Source organism: Ranitomeya imitator, chromosome 5, assembly GCF_032444005.1.
Source record: "Ranitomeya imitator isolate aRanImi1 chromosome 5, aRanImi1.pri, whole genome shotgun sequence".
NCBI classification, from domain to species: Eukaryota; Metazoa; Chordata; class Amphibia; order Anura; family Dendrobatidae; genus Ranitomeya; species Ranitomeya imitator.
This window is the reverse complement of record NC_091286.1, coordinates 710796473-710819102: the sequence shown is the minus strand read 5'-3', so window position 1 is coordinate 710819102 and position 22630 is coordinate 710796473. Positions and strand designations below refer to the sequence as shown.

The 22630-nt window shown below is 44.6% G+C and overlaps 1 protein-coding gene across 1 annotated transcript in view; it reads right to left on the bottom strand.

Moving 5' to 3' along the window:
- Positions 1 to 22630, bottom strand: part of LOC138638923 (oocyte zinc finger protein XlCOF7.1-like) — a 65993-nt gene that overhangs the window by 16610 nt on the left and 26753 nt on the right. Inside the window, exons 2-5 of the mRNA XM_069728674.1 lie at positions 21766 to 21918; positions 17495 to 17668; positions 2690 to 2881; positions 2426 to 2590 (exon numbers count right to left, since the gene is read on the bottom strand). Coding sequence (XP_069584775.1) covers positions 2426 to 2590; positions 2690 to 2881; positions 17495 to 17668; positions 21766 to 21843 — 609 coding nt within the window. The 5' untranslated portion in view covers positions 21844 to 21918. The remainder of the gene's footprint in view (positions 1 to 2425; positions 2591 to 2689; positions 2882 to 17494; positions 17669 to 21765; positions 21919 to 22630) is intronic.

The window sequence follows — 22630 nt, the reverse complement described above, 5'->3', positions numbered from 1 at the left end:
GTTCTGAGAGCGGAGGAAGGACATGACCTCTGACATTAGCTTGGTAAAAATTCTCGGTGCTATTGACAGGCCGAATGGGAGGGCAGCGTATTGATAGTGCCTGAGACAACCTTGGACATAAACTGCTACTCTTAGGAATTTTTGGTAGTCCCGATGGATTGGGACGTGGTAGTAGGCGTCCTTTAAGTCTATGGCTGCCATGAAGCAACCTGGGAAAAAGAGTTTTATCGCTGTATTCACAGACTCCATTTTGAAGGAGCAGTTTACTACCGACCGGTTTAGATTTTTTAAATTGACAATGGTTCTCAGTGACCCGTCTGGTTTTCGTATAAAAAAAAAAAAAAAAGAGGGGAGTAAAAACCTTTTCCCTGCTCTTCCCCCGGGACTTCTACCAGAACTCGTTTTGATACCAGTTCCAATACCTCTGCTTCCAAGGTGAGCTGTTCCTCCGGGGTTTTTCTTTGAGGCGTTAACACAAAAGTCTGTCGCGGTAGATAAACAAAATCTATTTTTAGGCCGTCTTTGATGACCTTCAGAGTCTAATGACTGGGGGAGATGTTTACCCAGGCTGGGAAAAAAGATGAAAGCCTTCCCCCCACCTCTGGCCTGGCGTCATTGGGAGGGCTTTTTCGCTGATGTTGAGGGACCTTTAAACATATATCCAGATCCCTTCCTGTCTCTGGAGTCCCAATTCCTTCTATCTCCCGGGGGGCGACCTCTACTAAATCTCCCCCTCCGAAAATAGGGCCTTCTAATGTCCACCGGAAAGCGAGGGAATCCCTTTTTTCTATCCCCTGCTTTCTCCAAAATATCTTCTAATTTCTGTCCAAAAAGGAAATGGCCATCACATGGTAAAGAACAAAGTCTGTTTTTCGAAGGCAAGTCGCCCGGGCATCCCTTTAGCCAAAGAGCACATCTAGCCGCATTAGATAGATTCGCAGCTCTGGCTGCTAGCCTCATAGAGTCTGCCGATGAATCTGCTATAAAGGCAGCCGCTCCTTTAGCCATAGTTATATTGGTTAGGATGTCTTCTCTCGATACTTTAGATTTTAACTGGTCTTCTATCTGTTGTAACCAGACTATAAGGGAGCATGCAACACAAGTTCCGGCAATTGCCGGTTTTAACCCCCCTGCAGTTGCCTCCCAGGTATGTCTTAGGAACCCGTCCGCTTTTTTATCTAGAGGGTCCCTTAATACACCAGAGTCTTCTAAGGGAAGAGATGACTTTTTAGACGACCTGGCAACTGCACCATCAATTTTTGGAACTTTATCCCATGTTTCCGAATCTTTCTCCTCAAAGGGATAACGTCTTTTAGAAGCCGAGGGCAGATTACCCGATTTTTCCGGCTTCTTCCACTCTCTTTCTATGAGAGCTTTTACTTTGGTATTAACAGAGAAAGTACGCTTTCTTTTTTCCTCTGAACCCCCAAACATAATGTCTTCCATGGACTTGGCCGCTTTTTCATCTTTAAGACCCATTGAAGCTCTAACGGCTTTTATTAACTTATCCGTGTTCTCAGTCAGAAAACACGGACGGCCTCCCTCATCGCTATCTGAAGAGGACCCGGGGGATATAGAGGAAGAGTGGAAGGGAGATAACTGTTCCTCCTGATATTCCTCGTCAGACGGAGAGACATCAGAATCTAAAATATGTTCAGGGTTCTTACTACCCTTTCTCTTAAGTGCCAATTTAACTGAGCCTTCAACTTCGGCTCTAATTATGGCTCTAAGACTAGCATACAGGCATTGCCATGCCTGTTCTTCCAGTGGTGGGACAGGAGTGGGTGAGTGGAACTTCAATCAACAAATACCGCCGTGATGTTCAGCACAAGGGTTCCCATCAGGACAGGAAACCCAACTGAAGCGAGGGAGAGGTACCGCCCTTTTATTTCAGTAGGTTTCCTGTCCCGACTGGGCAGATCCCTCTCTCAGGTGTGCTGTCATGGGAGACGGGAAAAAAACAATACCTAATGAAATTTAATTTATATTGCACTGCTATAAAATACCCGATATTATGTATTTAAAGTTGTATACCCCTAATAGTAATTAGTTGATCATTTAGATTGTGGGGTGACAACCAGACATTGTAAGAAGTGGCCCGAGGTTACTGCATGCGGCAGTAAACTAACCGCTGAGCACACTCTTCATTACAATACGAGTCATACAAATATAATTACGAAAGTGAACAATGTCTTACCCACCGCAGTGCAAGGACACTCCACGCAAACGCCTCTGCCCCAACGTGCGTTTCGGGAAACAACCTTCTATTTTCTGACCTAATATCATCGTTTTCTTGGGGTATATGTTGTATAATCTACCAGCAGTGTCCTCTCATCACCCAGAATCCTCCAGTGTATACTGTATAATCTCCCAGCGGTCTCCTCTCATCACCCAGAATCCCCCAGTGTAATCTCTCAGCAGTCACCTCTCCAGTCAGCAGCTCAGTGATCTTGTTGGCCAGTTCTAGGACCTTCTTCTCAGGTGTCGGGGAGTGCAGGGGTTCTGTGTTGGGGCTCTGGATCTTGCTCCGTCCTCCGGTCATACAGGGGGTCACACGGTCACCGGACGTCTTCTTCACCACCGTCTGCTCCTGTGTACAGTGACAGACGCCGATCACCACAGATTCTATCCATCTTTTCAGTCCTGTTATATTAGTAGAGATCAGAGTGATCTCATGGGAGACTCTCACCTTTCCCTTTAACAAGTCGATTATCTCCAGGGCGAGGAGTAATATTCTTGTAGTCATGTCGCTTTTGTCCTGGTCGCTCCTCGTTGGGTCATTTTTCATCCTGACGTCCTGGTACTGATCCTTCTGTCCTTCCATGTACTCCCACTCCTCCATGGAGAAATAGACAGCGGCATCCTGACACCTGACAGGAACCTGACAAACATACAGTTAGGTGCAGAAATCATTGGCCAGAGAGGAATCCTCGCGATTTCAGCTCTGCAGGTCGCTAGTTTGGATGTAAATTGAAACAATTGAGATGAAACTGAAGTGGAGACTTTCAGGCTTATTTAACCCCTTTCTGTCCTCGGACGGGATAGTATGTCCGAGGTCAGATCCCCTGCTTTGGTGCGGGCTCCGGCGGTGAGCCCGCATCAAAGCTGGGACATGTCAGCTGTTTTGTGCCAACAGCGGCGGGTGGATTCGCGATTCACTCGCCGCTATTAAATAGTTAAATGCCGCTGTCAAACTGATAGCGGCATTTAACTAGCGCTTCCGACCACTCGGCCGGAAATGCACGAGTCGCTGACCCCGGTCACGTGATCAGGGGTCAGTGATGCGTCGGCATAACAACCAGAGGTCTACTGAAGACCTCTATGGTTGTTGATGCCGGATTGCTCTGAGCGCCACCCCGTGTTTGGCGCTCAGAGCAATGCAGCAATTCTACTACATAGGAGCGCTCTGAGCATTACTCCTATGTAGCAGAGCCTGATCAGGCTATGCCAGCTTCTAGCCTCCCAAGGAGACTATTGAAGCTTGGCAAAAGTAAAAAAAAAAGTTTTAAAAATCTGAAAAAAAAAATATAGAAAAGTTTAAATCACCCCCCTCTCGCTTCATTCAAAATAAAACAATAAAAAAACAATAAAACATACACATATTTGGTATCACTGCGTTCAGAATTGCCTGATCTTACAATAAAAAAAGGAATAACTTGATTGCTAAACTGCGTAACGAGGAAAAAAAAATAAAAACGCCAGAATTACGTTTTTTTGGTCACCACGACATTGAATTAAAATGCAATAACGGACGATAAAAAAGATCGTATCTGCACCAAAATGGTATAATTAGAAACGTCAAAAATAATAAGCCCTCACCTGACACCAAATCACAAAAAATGGAGAGGCTACAGGTATCGAAAAATTGCGCAATTTTTTTTTTTTTTTTTTAGCAAAGTTGGAAATTTTTTTACTACTTAGATAAAAAATAACCTAGACATGTTTTGTGTCTATGATGTTGTAATGACCTGGAGAATCATAATGGCAGGTCAGTTTTAGCATTTAGTGAACCTAGGAAAAAAAGCCAAACAAAAAACAAGTGTGGGATTGCACTTTTTTTGCAATTTCACCGCACTTGGAATTTTTTTACCGTTTTCTAGTACACGACATGCTAAAACCAATGATGTCGTTCAAAAGTACAACTCGTCCCTCAACAAATAAGCCCTCACATGGCCAAATTGACGGAAAAATAAAAAAACGTTATGGCTCTGGGAAGAAGGGGAGCCAAAAACGAAAACGCAAAACCTGGGGTCATTAAGGGGGTTAAAGGTGAAAAACAGAAATCTCCTGTGAAACGTTTAGGAATTGCAGCCATCTTTCTACAAATCCTCCTCATTTCGGGGGCTCAAAAGTAATTGGACAAATTAACTTTCCCATAAATAAAAAGGTGATCCTTAATCCTTTGTTAAGAATCCTTTGCAGCAATGTCGGCCTGAAATCTGAACGCCATGGACGTCAACATCGCTGGTCTCCTCCTGTGTGACGCATTGCAGCAGTGATGGCCTGAAGTCTTGAGACCATGGACGTCAACATCGCTGGTCTCCTCCTGTGTGACGCATTGCAGCAGTGATGGCCTGAAGTCTTGAGACCATGGACGTCAACATCGCTGGTCTCCTCCTGTGTGAGGCATTGCAGCAATGACAGCCTGAAATCTGAAGGCCATGGACGTCAACATCGCTGGTCTCCTCCTGTGTGACGCATTGCAGCAATGACGGCCTGAAATCTGAAGGCCATGGACGTCAACATCGCTGGTCTCCTCCTGTGTGAGGCATTGCAGCAATGACAGCCTGAAATCTGAAGGCCATGGACGTCAACATCGCTGGTCTCCTCCTGTGTGACGCATTGCAGCAATGACGGCCTGAAATCTGAAGGCCATGGACGTCAACATCACTGGTCTCCTCCTGTGTGAGGCATTGCAGCAATGACAGCCTGAAATCTGAAGGCCATGGACGTCAACATCGCTGGTCTCCTCCTGTGTGACGCATTGCAGCAATGACGGCCTGAAATCTGAAGGCCATGGACGTCAACATCGCTGGTCTCCTCCTGTGTGAGGCATTGCAGCAATGACAGCCTGAAATCTGAAGGCCATGGACGTCAACATCGCTGGTCTCCTCCTGTGTGACGCATTGCAGCAATGACGGCCTGAAATCTGAAGGCCATGGACGTCAACATCGCTGGTCTCCTCCTGTGTGACGCATTGCAGCAATGACAGCCTGAAATCTGAAGGCCATGGACGTCAACATCGCTGGTCTCCTCCTGTGTGAGGCATTGCAGCAATGACAGCCTGAAATCTGAAGGCCATGGACGTCAACATCGCTGGTCTCCTCCTGTGTGACGCATTGCAGCAATGACGGCCTGAAATCTGGAGGCCATGGACGTCAACATCGCTGGTCTCCTCCTGTGTGACGCATTGCAGCAGTGATGGCCTGAAGTCTTGAGACCATGAACGTCACCATTGCTGATCTCCTCCTGTGTGAGACTTTGCCTCCTTTCCTGCAAAGACTTCAGTTCTCCATTGTTTGTGGCTCGTTCTCCCTTCAGTTTTGTCTTCAGTCTGTGAAATGCGGCTCGATGGGGCTGAGATCTGGTTATGACTCGGCCATTATAGAATAATACACTTTTTGGCAGGATGTTTTGGGTCATTGTCCATCTGTTCTGTGAAGCGCCGTCCAATCAACCTTGCTCTATTTGGTTGGATCTGAGCAGAAGGTATCGCCCTGTACAAACAGAAATCATCCGGCTGCTTTCGTCTTCAGTTACATCATCAACAACCACTAGTGACCCGCTGTCATTAGAAGCCACGCATGAACGCACCATCACACGTTCTCCTTAATGTGTTACAGAACATGTGCTGAGAATCAGGAGCTGTTCCAAGCCTTTTACAGACTTTCATATTACCATCATTCTGGTACAGACTGATTTTAGTTTTGCTTTTCCAGAACTGGGCGGTTTCTTTAGATGTTTTTAGGCAAAGCCTAATCTGACCTATATATTTTTAAAGATGATTAATGGATTGCACCTTGTGCGCAGAAGCCTTGGAAAAGCATTGCAGTTCCGTCAGCATCCAATGAGCTCTTGCTGGCACTTGAAGATCTGGAGCAGTTGGTGTAAAACACTTCCATTAAGAGCTCTTTTGACCGTATGTTGGGGGTTCACAGCACCAGCTTCCAAATGCAAAAAAAAACACCTGGAATCAGCTTCAGACCTTTTACTTGTTTAATTAACAATAAATTAATGAGGGAAATGTCCAAGCAGCCCAAAAAAAGAGATTTGTCCAATTACTTTTAGTCCCTTGAAAAAGAGGGAACTACTGTGGCGCGTAAAAGTTTGGATACCCCTTGTCAAAACTATTGTTTTTGTGAACAGTTAAGCAAGTTGAAGATGAAATGATCTCTAAAAAGCTCTAAAGTTAAATATGACACATTTACTTTGCATTTTAGGAAATATATTTTCTAATGTGTTGCATTTTTTGCACCCTGTATGGTTAGTACCTAGTACTGCCCCCTTTTGCCAATATCCCAGCTTGTAAAAACTTTTTGTAGTCAGATAAGTCTTTGATTTCTTGTTTGAGGGATTTTCCTCTATTCTTCCTTGGAGAATTCCTCCCGTTCTGTGAGATTCCTGGGGCGTCTCACTTCCTCTGCTAATTTGAGGTCTCTCCACAGATTTTCAATGATGCTCAGATCAGAGGACCGTGAGGGCCATTGTAAACCCTTCAGCTTTCACCTTTTGAGGTCGTCTAGTGTGGATTTTGACATGCGTTTAGGATTACTATCCATTTCCAGAAATCATCATCTTCCGCTTTTCACCTTCAGCTTTTTAACAGATGGTGTTACGTTTGCATGAAGAATTAGTTGAAATTTCATTGAATCCATTCTTCCCTCTACCCGTGAAATGTTCCCTGTGCCATTGGCTGCAACACAACCCCAAAGCATGATTGATCCTCCCCCATGCTTAATGGTTGACAAGATGTTCTTTTCCTGAAATTCTCTGCCCTATTTTCTCCACACATACCTCTGATGATTGTGACCAAAGAGTTCTATTTTATCTTAATCGGTCCACAAGATTTGTTTCCAATATGTATCAGACTTATTTAGAAGCTCTTTCGCATAATTCTGACGCTGATTTTTATGGTGAAGACGCAGGAGAGTTTTTTATTCTCATGACTCTTCCATGAAGGCCATATTTGTGCAGGTGTCTCTGAACAGTAGGACAATTTACCACAACTCCAGAGTCTGATAAATCTTTCTGAAGGTCTTTTGCAGTCAAGCGGGGTTCTGATTTCCCTCTCTAGCAATCCAACGAGAAGCTCTCATTGAAATTTTACTTGGTCTTCCAGACCTTATCTTGACCTCCAACTGTTCCTGTTAACTGCCATTTCCTTATTACATTTCAAACTGAGGCAACTTGTAAACGCATTGCTATTTTCTTATAGCCTTCTCCTGCTTCGTGGGACTCAACCATTGTCAGAATAGTAGGCAGCTGCTTAGAAGAACCTATGGCTGCTGTTTTTGGCAGAAGGTTTGAGGAGGCTCGGTTTATATAAAGCTGGGAAAATTTGCATCACCGGGCTTTTCTTAATGATAATAGTGAACAAGTCATAACCATAACAGGCTAATTAAGGTTTAAAACTTTAGTCAAAGTTATCGGAGCCCACAAATCTCCACGGCTGCCCAAAGTTTTAAATATTCCAATTTTCATTTTCATTATTTTTAAAATGTAAAAGATGAAAATATATTGATATTTTTGGACTAAAATACAAAGGAAATGTGTAGTCTTAAACTTAAGCCTTTTAGAGATGATTGCATCTTTCACTTGGTTAACTGATCACAACAACAGTAATTTTGACCAGGGGTGTCTAAACTTTTACATGCCACTGTACAGATTGCAGAACCATAATTCGTGAACCCTTCTTCCAATTAGATTGTGAATCCGCTCAAATTAAAGCCGAGATTGATTATATAACCATCTTGAATATGTTTTAGTAAACTGCTACAATGTCAAAACTTGTGTCACTGTCCAAATAATTCTGGACCTAACTGTATACTATCACCACCCAGAATCCTCCAATGTATTACTGTATAATCTCCCAGAAGTCTCCTCCCATCACCCAGAATCCTCCAGTGTATACTGTATAATCTCCCAGCAGTCTCCTCTCATCACCCAGAATCCTCCAGTGTATACTGTATAATCTCCCAGCAGTCTCCTCTCATCACCCAGAATCCTCCAGTGTAATCTCCCAGCAGTCTCCTCTCATCACCCAGAATCCTCCAGTGTATACTGTATAATCTCCCAGCAGTCTCCTCATCACCCAGAATCCTCCAGTGTATACTGTATAATCTCCCAGCAGTCTCCTCTCATCACCCAGAATCCTCCAGTGTATACTGTATAATCTCCCAGCAGTCTCCTCTCATCACCCAGAATCCTCCAGTGTACACTGTATAATCTCCCAGAAGTCTCCTCCCATCACCCAGAATCCTCCAGTGTATACTGTATAATCTCCCAGCAGTCTCCTCTCATCACCCAGAATCCTCCAGTGTACACTGTATAATCTCCCAGCAGTCTCCTCTCATCACCCATAATCCTCCAGTGTATACTGTATAATCTCCCAGCAGTCTCCTCTCATCACCCAGAATCCTCCAGTGTACACTGTATAATCTCCCAGCAGTCTCCTCTCATCACCCAGAATCCTCCAGTGTATACTGTATAATCTCCCAGCAGTCTCCTCTCATTACCCAGAATCCTCCAGTGTATACTGTATAATCTCCCAGCAGTCTCCTCTCATTACCCAGAATCCTCCAGTGTAATCTCCCAGCAGTCTCCTCTCATCACCCAGAATCCTCCAGTGTACACTGTATAATCTCCCAGCAGTCTCCTCTCATCACCCAGAATCCTCCAGTGTATACTGTATAATCTCCCAGCAGTCTCCTCATCACCCAGAATCCTCCAGTGTATACTGTATAATCTCCCAGCAGTCTCCCCTCATCACCCAGAATCCTCCAGTGTATACTGTATAATCTCCCAGCAGTCTCTCCTCATCACCCAGAATCCTCCAGTGTATACTGTATAATCTCCCAGCAGTTTCCTCTCATCACCCAGAATCCTCCAGTGTATACTGTATAATCTCCCAGCAGTCTCCTCTCATCACCCAGAATCCTCCAGTGTATACTGTATAATCTCCCAGCAGTCTCTCCTCATCACCCAGAATCCTCCAGTGTATACTGTATAATCTCCCAGCACTCTCCTCTCATCACCCAGAATCCTCCAGTGTACACTGTACAATCTCCCAGCAGTCTCCTCCCATCACCCAGAATCCTCCAGTGTATACTGTATAATCTCCCAGCAGTCTCCTCTCATCACCCAGAATCCTCCAGTGTAATCTCCCAGCAGTCTCCTCTCATCACCCAGAATCCTCCAGTGTACACTGTACAATCTCCCAGCAGTCTCCTCTCATCACCCAGAATCCTCCAGTGTAATCTCCCAGCAGTCTCCTCTCATCACCCAGAATCCTCCAGTGTACACTGTACAATCTCCCAGCAGTCTCCTCCCATCACCCAGAATCCTCCAGTGTATACTGTATAATCTCCCAGCAGTCTCTTCTCATCACCCAGAATCCTCCAGTGTATACTATATAATCTCCCAGCAGTCTCCTCCCATCACCCAGAATCCTCCAGTGTAATCTCCCAGCAGTCTCCTCTCATCACCCAGAATCCTCCAGTGTACACTGTACAATCTCCCAGCAGTCTCCTCTCATCACCCAGAATCCTCCAGTGTAATCTCCCAGCAGTCTCCTCTCATCACCCAGAATCCTCCAGTGTACACTGTACAATCTCCCAGCAGTCTCCTCCCATCACCCAGAATCCTCCAGTGTACACTGTACAATCTCCCAGCAGTCTCCTCCCATCACCCAGAATCCTCCAGTGTATACTGTATAATCTCCCAGCAGTCTCCTCTCATCACCCAGAATCCTCCAGTGTACACTGTATAATCTCCCAGCAGTCTCCTCATCACCCAGAATCCTCCAGTGTATACTGTAAAATCTCCCAGCAGTCTCCTCATCACCCAGAATCCTCCAGTGTATACTGTATAATCTCCCAGCAGTCTCCTCTCATCACCCAGAATCCTCCAGTGTACACTGTATAATCTCCCAGCAGTCTCCTCATCACCCAGAATCCTCCAGTGTACACTGTATAATCTCCCAGCAGTCTCTTCTCATCACCCAGAATCCTCCAGTGTATACTATATAATCTCCCAGCAGTCTCCTCCCATCACCCAGAATCCTCCAGTGTATACTGTATAATCTCCCAGCAGTCTCCTCCCATCACCCAGAATCCTCCAGTGTATACTGTATAATCTCCCAGCAGTCTCCTCCCATCACCCAGAATCCTCCAGTGTATACTGTATAATCTCCCAGCAGTCTCCTCTCATCACCCAGAATCCTCCAGTGTACACTGTATAATCTCCCAGCAGTCTCCTCATCACCCAGAATCCTCCAGTGTACACTGTATAATCTCCCAGCAGTCTCTTCTCATCACCCAGAATCCTCCAGTGTATACTATATAATCTCCCAGCAGTCTCCTCCCATCACCCAGAATCCTCCAGTGTATACTGTATAATCTCCCAGCAGTCTCCTCCCATCACCCAGAATCCTCCAGTGTATACTGTATAATCTCCCAGCAGTCTCCTCCCATCACCCAGAATCCTCCAGTGTATACTGTATAATCTCCCAGCAGTCTCCTCTCATCACCCAGAATCCTCCAGTGTATACTGTATAATCTCCCAGCAGTCTCCTCATCACCCAGAATCCTCCAGTGTATACTGTATAATCTCCCAGCAGTCTCCTCTCATCACCCAGAATCCTCCAGTGTATACTGTATAATCTCCCAGCAGTCTCCTCTCATCACCCAGAATCCTCCAGTGTACACTGTATAATCTCCCAGCAGTCTCCTCTCATCACCCAGAATCCTCCAGTGTATACTGTATAATCTCCCAGCAGTCTCCTCTCATCACCCAGAATCCTCCAGTGTATACTGTATAATCTCTCAGCAGTGTCCTCTCATCACCCAGAATCCTCCAGTGTATACTGTATAATCTCCCAGCAGTCTCCTCATCACCCAGAATCCTCCAGTGTATACTGTATAATCTCCCAGCAGTCTCCTCTCACCACCCAGAATCCTCCAGTGTACACTGTATAATCTCCCAGCAGTCTCATCACCCAGAATCCTCCAGTGTAATCTCCCAGCAGTCTCCTCTCATCACCCAGAATCCTCCAGTGTATACTGTATAATCTCCCAGCAGTCTCCTCTCATCACCCAGAATCCTCCAGTGTATACTGTATAATCTCCCAGCAGTCTCCTCTCATCACCCAGAATCCTCCAGTGTATACTGTATAATCTCCCAGCAGTCTCTCCTCATCACCCAGAATCCTCCAGTGTATACTGTATAATCTCCCAGCAGTCTCCTCTCATCACCCAGAATCCTCCAGTGTATACTGTATAATCTCCCAGCAGTCTCCTCTCATCACCCAGAATCCTCCAGTGTATACTGTATAATCTCCCAGCAGTCTCCTCATCACCCAGAATCCTCCAGTGTATACTGTATAATCTCCCAGCAGTCTCCTCTCATCACCCAGAATCCTCCAGTGTATACTGTATAATCTCCCAGCAGTCTCCTCCCATCACCCAGAATCCTCCAGTGTAATCTCCCAGCAGTCTCCTCTCATCACCCAGAATCCTCCAGTGTACACTGTACAATCTCCCAGCAGTCTCCTCCCATCACCCAGAATCCTCCAGTGTACACTGTATAATCTCCCAGCAGTCTCCTCTCATCACCCAGAATCCTCCAGTGTATACTGTATAATCTCCCAGCAGTCTCCTCCCATCACCCAGAATCCTCCAGTGTACACTGTATAATCTCCCAGCAGTCTCCTCATCACCCAGAATCCTCCAGTGTGTACTGTATAATCTCCCAGCAGTCTTCTCTCATCACCCAGAATCCTCCAGTGTATACTGTATAATCGCCCAGCAGTCTCTTCTCATCACCCAGAATCCTCCAGTGTATACTGTATAATCTCCCAGCAGTCTCCTCTCATCACCCAGAATCCTCCAGTGTATACTGTATAATCTCCCAGCAGTCTCCTCCCATCACCCAGAATCCTCCAGTGTATACTGTATAATCTCCCAGCAGTCTCCTCCCATCACCCAGAATCCTCCAGTGTATACTGTATAATCTCCCAGCAGTCTCCTCTCATCACCCAGAATCCTCCAGTGTATACTGTATAATCTCCCAGCAGTCTCCTCATCACCCAGAATCCTCCAGTGTATACTGTATAATCTCCCAGCAGTCTCCTCTCATCACCCAGAATCCTCCAGTGTACACTGTATAATCTCCCAGCAGTCTCCTCCCATCACCCAGAATCCTCCAGTGAATACTGTATAATCTCCCAGCAGTCTCCTCCCATCACCCAGAATCCTCCAGTGTATACTGTATAATCTCCCAGCAGTCTCCTCTCATCACCCAGAATCCTCCAGTGTATACTGTATAATCTCCCAGCAGTCTCCTCATCACCCAGACTCCTCCAGTGTATACTATATAATCTCCCAGCAGTCTCCACTCCTCACCCAGAATCCTCCAGTGTATACTGTATAATCTCCCAGCAGTCTCCTCTCATCACCCAGAATCCTCCAGTGTATACTGTATAATCTCCCAGCAGTCTCCACTCCTCACCCAGAATCCTCCAGTGTATACTGTATAATCTCCCAGCAGTCTCATCACCCAGAATCCTCCAGTGTACACTGTATAATCTCCCAGCAGTCTCCTCTCACCACCCAGAATCCTCCAGTGTACACTGTATAATCTCCCAGCAGTCTCCTCTCATCACCCAGAATCCTCCAGTGTAATCTCCCAGCAGTCTCCTCTCACCACCCAGAATCCTCCAGTGTATACTGTATAATCTCCCAGCAGTCTCCTCTCATCACCCAGAATCCTCCAGTGTATACTGTATAATCTCCCAGCAGTCTCCTCATCACCCAGAATCCTCCAGTGTATACTGTATAATCTCCCAGCAGTCTCCACTCCTCACCCAGAATCCTCCAGTGTATACTGTATAATCTCCCAGCAGTCTCCTCTCATCACCCAGAATCCTCCAGTGTATACTGTATAATCTCCCAGCAGTCTCCACTCCTCACCCAGAATCCTCCAGTGTATACTGTATAATCTCCCAGCAGTCTCCTCTCATCACCCAGAATCCTCCAGTGTACACTGTATAATCTCCCAGCAGTCTCCTCTCATCACCCAGAATCCTCCAGTGTACACTGTATAATCTCCCAGCAGTCTCCTCTCACCACCCAGAATCCTCCAGTGTACACTGTATAATCTCCCAGCAGTCTCCTCATCACCCAGAATCCTCCAGTGTATACTGTATAATCTCCCAGCAGTCACCTCTCATCACCCAGAATCCTCCAGTGTATACTGTATAATCTCCCAGCAGTCTCCACTCCTCACCCAGAATCCTCCAGTGTATACTGTATAATCTCCCAGCAGTCTCCTCTCATCACCCAGAATCCTTCAGTGTATACTGTATAATCTCCCAGCAGTCTCCTCCCATCACCCAGAATTCTCCAGTGTACACTGTATAATCTCCCAGCAGTCTCCTCTCATCACCCAGAATCCTCCAGTGTACACTGTATAATCTCCCAGCAGTCTCATCACCCAGAATCCTCCAGTGTATACTGTATAATCTCCCAGCAGTCTCCTCTCATCACCCAGAATCCTCCAGTGTATACTGTATAATCTCCCAGCAGTCTCATCACCCAGAATTCTCCAGTGTATACTGTATAATCTCCCAGCAGTCTCCTCTCATCACCCAGAATCCTCCAGTGTATACTGTATAATCTACCAGCAGTCTCCTCTCATCACCCAGAATCCTCCAGTGTATACTGTATAATCTCCCAGCAGTCTCCTCCCATCACCCAGAATCCTCCAGTGTATACTGTATAATCTCCCAGCAGTCTCCTCTCATCACCCAGAATCCTCCAGTGTATACTATATAATCTCCCAGCAGTCTCCTCCCATCACCCAGAATCCTCCAGTGTATACTGTATAATCTACCAGCAGTCTCCTCTCATCACCCAGAATTCTCCAGTGTATACTGTATAATCTCCCAGCAGTCTCCTCCCATCACCCAGAATCCTCCAGTGTATACTGTATAATCTCCCAGCAGTCTCCTCCCATCACCCAGAATTCTCCAGTGTACACTGTATAATCTCCCAGCAGTCTCCTCTCATCACCCAGAATCCTCCAGTGTACACTGTATAATCTCCCAGCAGTCTCATCACCCAGAATTCTCCAGTGTATACTGTATAATCTCCCAGCAGTCTCATCACCCAGAATTCTCCAGTGTATACTGTATAATCTCCCAGCAGTCTCCTCTCATCACCCAGAATCCTCCAGTGTATACTGTATAATCTACCAGCAGTCTCCTCTCATCACCCAGAATCCTCCAGTGTATACTGTATAATCTCCCAGCAGTCTCCTCCCATCACCCAGAATCCTCCAGTGTATACTGTATAATCTCCCAGCAGTCTCCTCTCATCACCCAGAATCCTCCAGTGTATACTATATAATCTCCCAGCAGTCTCCTCCCATCACCCAGAATCCTCCAGTGTATACTGTATAATCTACCAGCAGTCTCCTCTCATCACCCAGAATTCTCCAGTGTATACTGTATAATCTACCAGCAGTCTCCTCTCATCACCCAGAATCCTCCAGTGTATACTGTATAATCTCCCAGCAGTCTCCTCTCATCACCCAGAATCCTCCAGTGTATACTGTATAATCTACCAGCAGTCTCCTCTCATCACCCAGAATTCTCCAGTGTATACTGTATAATCTACTAGCAGTCTCCTCTCATCACCCAGAATCCTCCAGTGTACACTGTATAATCTCCCAGCAGTCTCCTCTCATCACCCAGAATCCTCCAGTGTATACTGTATAATATCCCAGCAGTCTCCTCTCATCACCCAGAATCCTCCAGTGTACACTGTATAATCTCCCAGCAGTCTCATCACCCAGAATTCTCCAGTGTATACTGTATAATCTCCCAGCAGTCTCCTCTCATCACCCAGAATCCTCCAGTGTATACTGTATAATCTCCCAGCAGTCTCATCACCCAGAATTCTCCAGTGTATACTGTATAATCTACCAGCAGTCTCCTCTCATCACCCAGAATCCTCCAGTGTACACTGTATAATCTCCCAGCAGTCTCCTCCCATCACCCAGAATCCTCCAGTGTATACTGTATAATCTCCCAGCAGTCTCCTCCCATCACCCAGAATCCTCCAGTGTATACTGTATAATCTCCCAGCAGTCTCCTCCCATCACCCAGAATCCTCCAGTGTATACTGTATAATCTCCCAGCAGTCTCCTCCCATCACCCAGAATCCTCCAGTGTACACTGTATAATCTCCCAGCAGTCTCCTCTCATCACCCAGAATCCTCCAGTGTACACTGTATAATCTCCCAGCAGTCTCCTCTCATCACCCAGAATCCTCCAGTGTACACTGTATAATCTCCCAGCAGTCTCCTCTCATCACCCAGAATCCTCCAGTGTACACTGTATAATCTCCCAGCAGTCTCCTCTCATCACCCAGAATCCTCCAGTGTATATTGTATAATCTCCCAGCAGTCTCCTCTCACCACCCAGAATCCTCCACTGTATACTGTATAATCTCCCAGCAGTCTCCTCCCATCACCCAGAATCCTCCAGTGTACACTGTATAATCTCCCAGCAGTCTCCTCTCATCACCCAGAATCCTCCAGTGTATACTGTATAATCTCCCAGCAGTCTCCTCTCATCACCCAGAATCCTCCAGTGTATACTGTATAATCTCCTAGCAGTCTCCTCTCATCACCCAGAATCCTCCAGTGTATACTGTATAATCTCCCAGCAGTCTCCTCTCATCACCCAGAATCCTCCAGTGTACACTGTATAATCTCCCAGCAGTCTCCTCTCATCACCCAGAATCCTCCAGTGTATACTGTATAATCTCCCAGCAGTCTCCTCCCATCACCCAGAATCCTCCAGTGTACACTGTATAATCTCCCAGCAGTCTCCTCTCATCACCCAGAATCCTCCAGTGTATACTGTATAATCTCCCAGCAGTCTCCTCTCATCACCCAGAATCCTCCAGTGTACACTGTATAATCTCCCAGCAGTCTCCCCTCATCACCCAGAATCCTCCAGTGTATACTGTATAATCTCCCAGCAGTCTCCTCTCATCACCCAGAATCCTCCAGTGTATACTGTATAATCTCCCAGCAGTCTCCTCCCATCACCCAGAATCCTCCAGTGTATACTGTATAATCTCCCAGCAGTCTCCTCTCATCACCCAGAATCCTCCAGTGTACACTGTATAATCTCCCAGCAGTCTCCTCTCATCACCCAGAATCCTCCAGTGTATACTGTATAATCTCCCAGCAGTCTCCTCTCATCACCCAGAATCCTCCAGTGTATATTGTATAATCTCCCAGCAGTCTCCTCTCCTCATCACCCAGAATCCTCCAGTGTATACTGTATAATCTCCCAGCAGTCTCCTCTCATCACCCAGAATCCTCCAGTGTACTCTGTATAATCTCCCAGCAGTCTCCTCATCACCTAGAATCCTCCAGTGTACACTGTATAATCTCCCAGCAGTCTCCTCTCCTCTCATCACCCAGAATCCTCCAGTGTATACTGTATAATCTCCCAGCAGTCTCCACTCATCACCCAGAATCCTCCAGTGTACACTGTATAATCTCCCAGCAGTCTCCTCTCATCACCCAGAATCCTCCAGTGTACACTGTATAATCTCCCAGCAGTCTCCTCTCATCACCCAGAATCCTCCAGTGTATACTGTATAATCTCCCAGCAGTCTCCTCTCATCATCCAGAATCCTCCAGTGTATACTGTATAATCTCCCAGCAGTCTCCTCATCACCCAGAATCCTCCAGTATATACTGTATAATCTCCCAGCAGTCTCCTCCCATCACCCAGAATCCTCCAGTGTATACTGTATAATCTCCCAGCAGTCTCCTCTCATCCCCCAGAATCCTCCAGTGTATACTGTATAATCTCCCAGCAGTCTCCTCTCATCATCCAGAATCCTCCAGTGTATACTGTATAATCTCCCAGCAGTCTCCTCATCACCCAGAATCCTCCAGTATATACTGTATAATCTCCCAGCAGTCTCCTCCCATCACCCAGAATCCTCCACTGTATTACTGTATAATCTCCCAGCAGTCACCTCTCATCACCCATAATCCTCCAGTGTACACTGTATAATCTCCCAGCAGTCTCCTCTCATCACCCAGAATCCTCCAGTGTACACTGTATAATCTCCCAGCAGTCTCCTCCCATCACCCAGAATCCTCCAGTGTATACTGTATAATCTCCCAGCAGTCTCCTCTCATCACCCAGAATCCTCCAGTCTATACTGTATAATTTCCCAGCAGTCACCTCTCCAGTCAGCAGCTCTGTGATCTCGTTGGTGAGATCTAGGACCTTCTTCTCAGACATCGGGGAGTGTGGGGCTTCTGTGATGGGGCTCTCACTCCTGCTCCTTCTTCCGGATACATGGAGATGGATGATGGGAGTCACACAGTCACCTGATGTCTTCTCTATGGTGTAATCCTGTATATGGAGAGATGCTGATGAATATTACACATAAGGAAACATAAGAACATGACATTTTATGTGTCGTCTCTGCAGCTGCCCGTCCATCTCAGCAGGAGAGCTCATGTGGCACTGACTACCTGGATTACTCCCTGCTGTTTGGGAGGTCCGAGGACCCTGGTAGTTGGAGATCGAGAGTCAACACAAAGCTGCTGCCAGTGGTTGGTGGTGCTGTCTGGGCCGCTCTGTCAGCAGTGTGCTGGATACAGCCGTGAGGGGGAAGATAGAAAGATACAGGAGACACTGATACAGGAGACTCTTCTATGGAATCCAACTTGGATATAGAAGCCGAGGAAGAACTGGAACAAAACCTGGTAACTTCTCAGAGAATAACGGGAAACCCTCTGAAAGACGTCCTGTTACATACAGTGGGTATGGAAAGTATTCAGACCCCTTTAAATTTTTCACTCTGTTTCATTGCAGCCATTTGGTAAATTGAAAAAAGTTCATTTTTTTCTCATTAATGTACACTCTGCACCCCATCTTGACAGAACAAAAACAGAAATTAATTTTTGCAAATTTATTAAAAAAAAAAAACTTAAATCTGACATGGTCATAAGTCTTCAGCCCCTTTGCTCAGTATTGAGTAGAAGCCCCTTTTGAGCTCGTACAGCCATGAGTCTTCTTGGGAATGATGCAACAAGTTTTTCACCCCTGGATTTGGGGGTCTTCTGTCATTCTTCCTCGCAGATCTTCTCCAGTTCCTTCAGGTTGGATGGTGAACGTTGGTGGACGCCATTTTCAGCACGTATATTTTTTGCAGGGTGCAGCTGGGTCCAAATTGTTCTATACACTGTGGCCTCTAATCACACGGGATGCATTTTAGCACTGGGCAGCCGCCATAGGGCATTATTAATAGGCTGCAGCCAGATGCTTTGTATTCCTTGTGTGAACACGCCACATACAGAGTATTTTATTTTAGTGCATTGGTGACCACACGGCCAAACCCTTATTGAAGGCTGATTGTTTCACTAGGTATTGCACCTGTGCATTTGCTATTTTGTTTGGGTCTGCTGCACCCTGCTTGTGCATTTGTATTGAGGCCTATTTAGACAGGTAAGCATCTTTGCCTGTTTTTGGTATGTTTTCTCTCCACTCAGCAGATAATAATAGAAATAGAAGAGTTTACCTCTCCACTCAGCAGATAATAATAGAAATATAGAAGAGTTTACCTCTCCGCTCAGCAGATAATAATAGAAATATAGAAGAGTTTACCTCTCCGCTCAGCAGATAATAATAGAAATATAGAAGAGTTTACCTCTCCACTCAGCAGATAATAGAAATATAGAAGAGTTTACCTCTCCACTCAGCAGATAATAATAGAAATATAGAGGAGTTTACCTCTCCGCTCAGCAGATAATAATAGAAATATAGAAGAGTTTACCTCTCCACTCAGCAGATAATAATAGAAATATAGAAGAGTTTATCTCTCCGCTCAGCAGATAATAGAAATATAGAAGAGTTTACCTCTCCACTCAGCAGATAATAATAGAAATATAGAAGAGTTTACCTCTCCACTCAGCAGATAATAATAGAAATATAGAAGAGTTTACCTCTCCACTCAGCAGATAATAATAGAAATATAGAAGAGTTTACCTCTCCACTCATCAGATAATAATAGAAATATAGAAGAGTTTACCTCTCCACTCAGCAGATAATAATAGAAATATAGAAGAGTTTACCTCTGCACTCAGCAGATAATAGAAATATAGAAGAGTTTACCTCTCCACTCAGCAGATAATAATAGAAATATAGAAGAGTTTACCTCTCCACTCAGCAGATAATAGAAATATAGAAGAGTTTACCTCTCCGCTCAGCAGATAATAATAGAAATATAGAAGAGTTTACCTCTCCACTCAGCAGATAATAGAAATATAGAAGAGTTTACCTCTCCACTCAGCAGATAATAATAGAAATATAGAAGAGTTTACCTCTCCACTCAGCAGATAATAGAAATATAGAAGAGTTTACCTCTCCACTCAGCAGATAATAATAGAAATATAGAAGAGTTTACCTCTCCACTCAGCAGATAATAATAGAAATATAGAAGAGTTTACCTCTCCACTCAGCAGATAATAGAAATATAGAAGAGTTTACCTCTCCACTCAGCAGATAATAGAAATATAGAAGAGTTTACCTCTCCACTCAGCAGATAATAATAGAAATATAGAAGAGTTTACCTCTCCACTCAGCAGATAATAATAGAAATATAGAAGAGTTTACCTCTCCACTCAGCAGATAATAATAGAAATATAGAAGAGTTTACCTCTCCACTCAGCAGATAATAATAGAAATATAGAAGAGTTTACCTCTCCACTCACGAGATAATAATAGAAATATAGAAGAGTTTACCTCTCCGCTCAGCAGATAGTGATAGAAATATAGAAGAGTTTACCTCTCCACTCAGCAGATAATAATAGAAATATAGAAGAGTTTACCTCTCCACTCAGCAGATAGTGATAGAAATATAGAAGAGTTTACCTCTCCACTCAGCAGATAATAATAGAAATATAGAAGAGTTTACCTCTCCACTCAGCAGATAATAGAAATATAGAAGAGTTTACCTCTCCACTCAGCAGATAATAGAAATATAGAAGAGTTTACCTCTCCACTCAGCAGATAATAGAAATATAGAAGAGTTTACCTCTCCTCTCAGCAGATAATAATAGAAATATAGAAGAGTTTACCTCTCCCCTCAGCAGATAATAATAGAAATATAGAAGAGTTTACCTCTCCACTCAGCAGATAATAGAAATATAGAAGAATTTACCTCTCCACTCAGCAGATAATAATAGAAATATAGAAGAGTTTACCTCTCCACTCATCAGATAATAGATATATAGAAGAGTTTACCTCTCCACTCATCAGATAATAGATATATAGAAGAGTTTACCTCTCCACTCAGCAGATAATAGAAATATAGAAGAGTTTACCTCTCCACTCAGCAGATAATAGAAATATAGAAGAGTTTACCTCTCCACTCAGCAGATAATAATAGAAATATAGAAGAGTTTACCTCTCCACTCAGCAGATAATAATAGAAATATAGAAGAGTTTACCTCTCCACTCAGCAGATAATAATAGAAATATAGAAGAGTTTACCTCTCCACTCATCAGATAATAGAAATATAGAAGAGTTTACCTCTCCACTCAGCAGATAATAATAGATATATAGAAGAGTTTACCTCTCCACTCAGCAGATAATAATAGATATATAGAAGAGTTTACCTCTCCGCTCAGCAGATAATAGAAATATAGAAGAGTTTATCTCTCCGCTCAGCAGATAATAATAGAAATATAGAAGAGTTTACCTCTCCACTCAGCAGATAATAATAGAAATATAGAAGAGTTTACCTCTCCGCTCAGCAGATAATAGAAATATAGAAGAGTTTATCTCTCCGCTCAGCAGATAATAATAGAAATATAGAAGAGTTTACCTCTCCGCTCAGCAGATAATAGAAATATAGAAGAGTTTACCTATCCGCTCAGCAGATAATAGAAATATAGAAGAGTTTACCTCTCCACTCAGCAGATAATAATAGAAATATAGAAGAGTTTACCTCTCCGCTCAGCAGATAATAGAAATATAGAAGAGTTTACCTATCCGCTCAGCAGATAATAGAAATATAGAAGAGTTTACCTCTCCACTCAGCAGATAATAATAGAAATATAGAAGAGTTTACCTCTCCACTCAGCAGATAATAATAGAAATATAGAAGAGTTTACCTCTCCGCTCAGCAGATAATAGAAATATAGAAGAGTTTACCTCTCCACTCAGCAGATAATAATAGAAATATAGAAGAGTTTACCTCTCCACTCAGCAGATAATAATAGAAATATAGAAGAGTTTACCTCTCCGCTCAGCAGATAATAGAAATATAGAAGAGTTTACCTCTCCACTCAGCAGATAATAGAAATATAGAAGAGTTTACCTCTCCACTCAGCAGATAATAATAGAAATATAGAATAGTTTACCTCTCCACTCAGCAGATAATAGAAATATAGAAGAGTTTACCTCTCCACTCAGCAGATAATAGAAATATAGAAGAGTTTACCTCTCCGCTCATCAGGGAGATGATCTCTAAGGTGAAGTCTATGATTCTTCTGGAAATGTTGTTCTCGTCTTCGTCCATGTCTGGTTCGTCATTCGGGGATAAATCTTGGTGGTGTGAATGGATCTGGTTCTTTGGTGTCTTTATGACAGGAGGCTGTAAATCATACAAGGACATCGTCAGTCACATACAGATCTGATCTCATTGCAGTGACATTTACAGATTATTAATAGGTATTTTACACCTGTCCATCAGGTGAGACTTTCCACCTGTGAGGACCAGGCTTGTACTTTCCACCATCCTATAAAGACATCTGAAGCCTCGGTTCCTTATGGCGTTCATTAATATAGGGGGTCCGTGTAGAAGTTTAGGGGTCTCTAATATGATGGCACATAGCAGAGTCCGTACCTGTAGAACTAGTAAAGTCTCTCCCTGTATCTGTGCGGCTCCGTCACATCCCTCAGTCTTTACCTCTAGAGAACCTGTCCACTTGGAGAACGCTATTTCTAGCATTTCAGGGGTGATCTGTGGGTGAATAAGGAGACATTAAATGAAGCCATTTCCTCCCTGAGATTTCCAGCCCTCAGTCCCAGGTACGTGCACGGAGCGGCTTCACTCACCGCTCACTATACCGAGCACTGGCTGGAAACATGCCCGGCACACAGCCGGCTCTATACCGCGTCTGTACAGGCACCACCAGTCACTGAACCTATAGAGATGATGTGGACGGACTGAGGGACCTGGTCAGAGACGTTGTCCTCCAGCCATTTCTGGAGCTTGTTGGGGTGACAGTGTCTCTACAGCACCAGAGGCTCAGATGGGATTAGATGCCAGTACATCTTTCCTCCAATCATTTACATTAGATGCT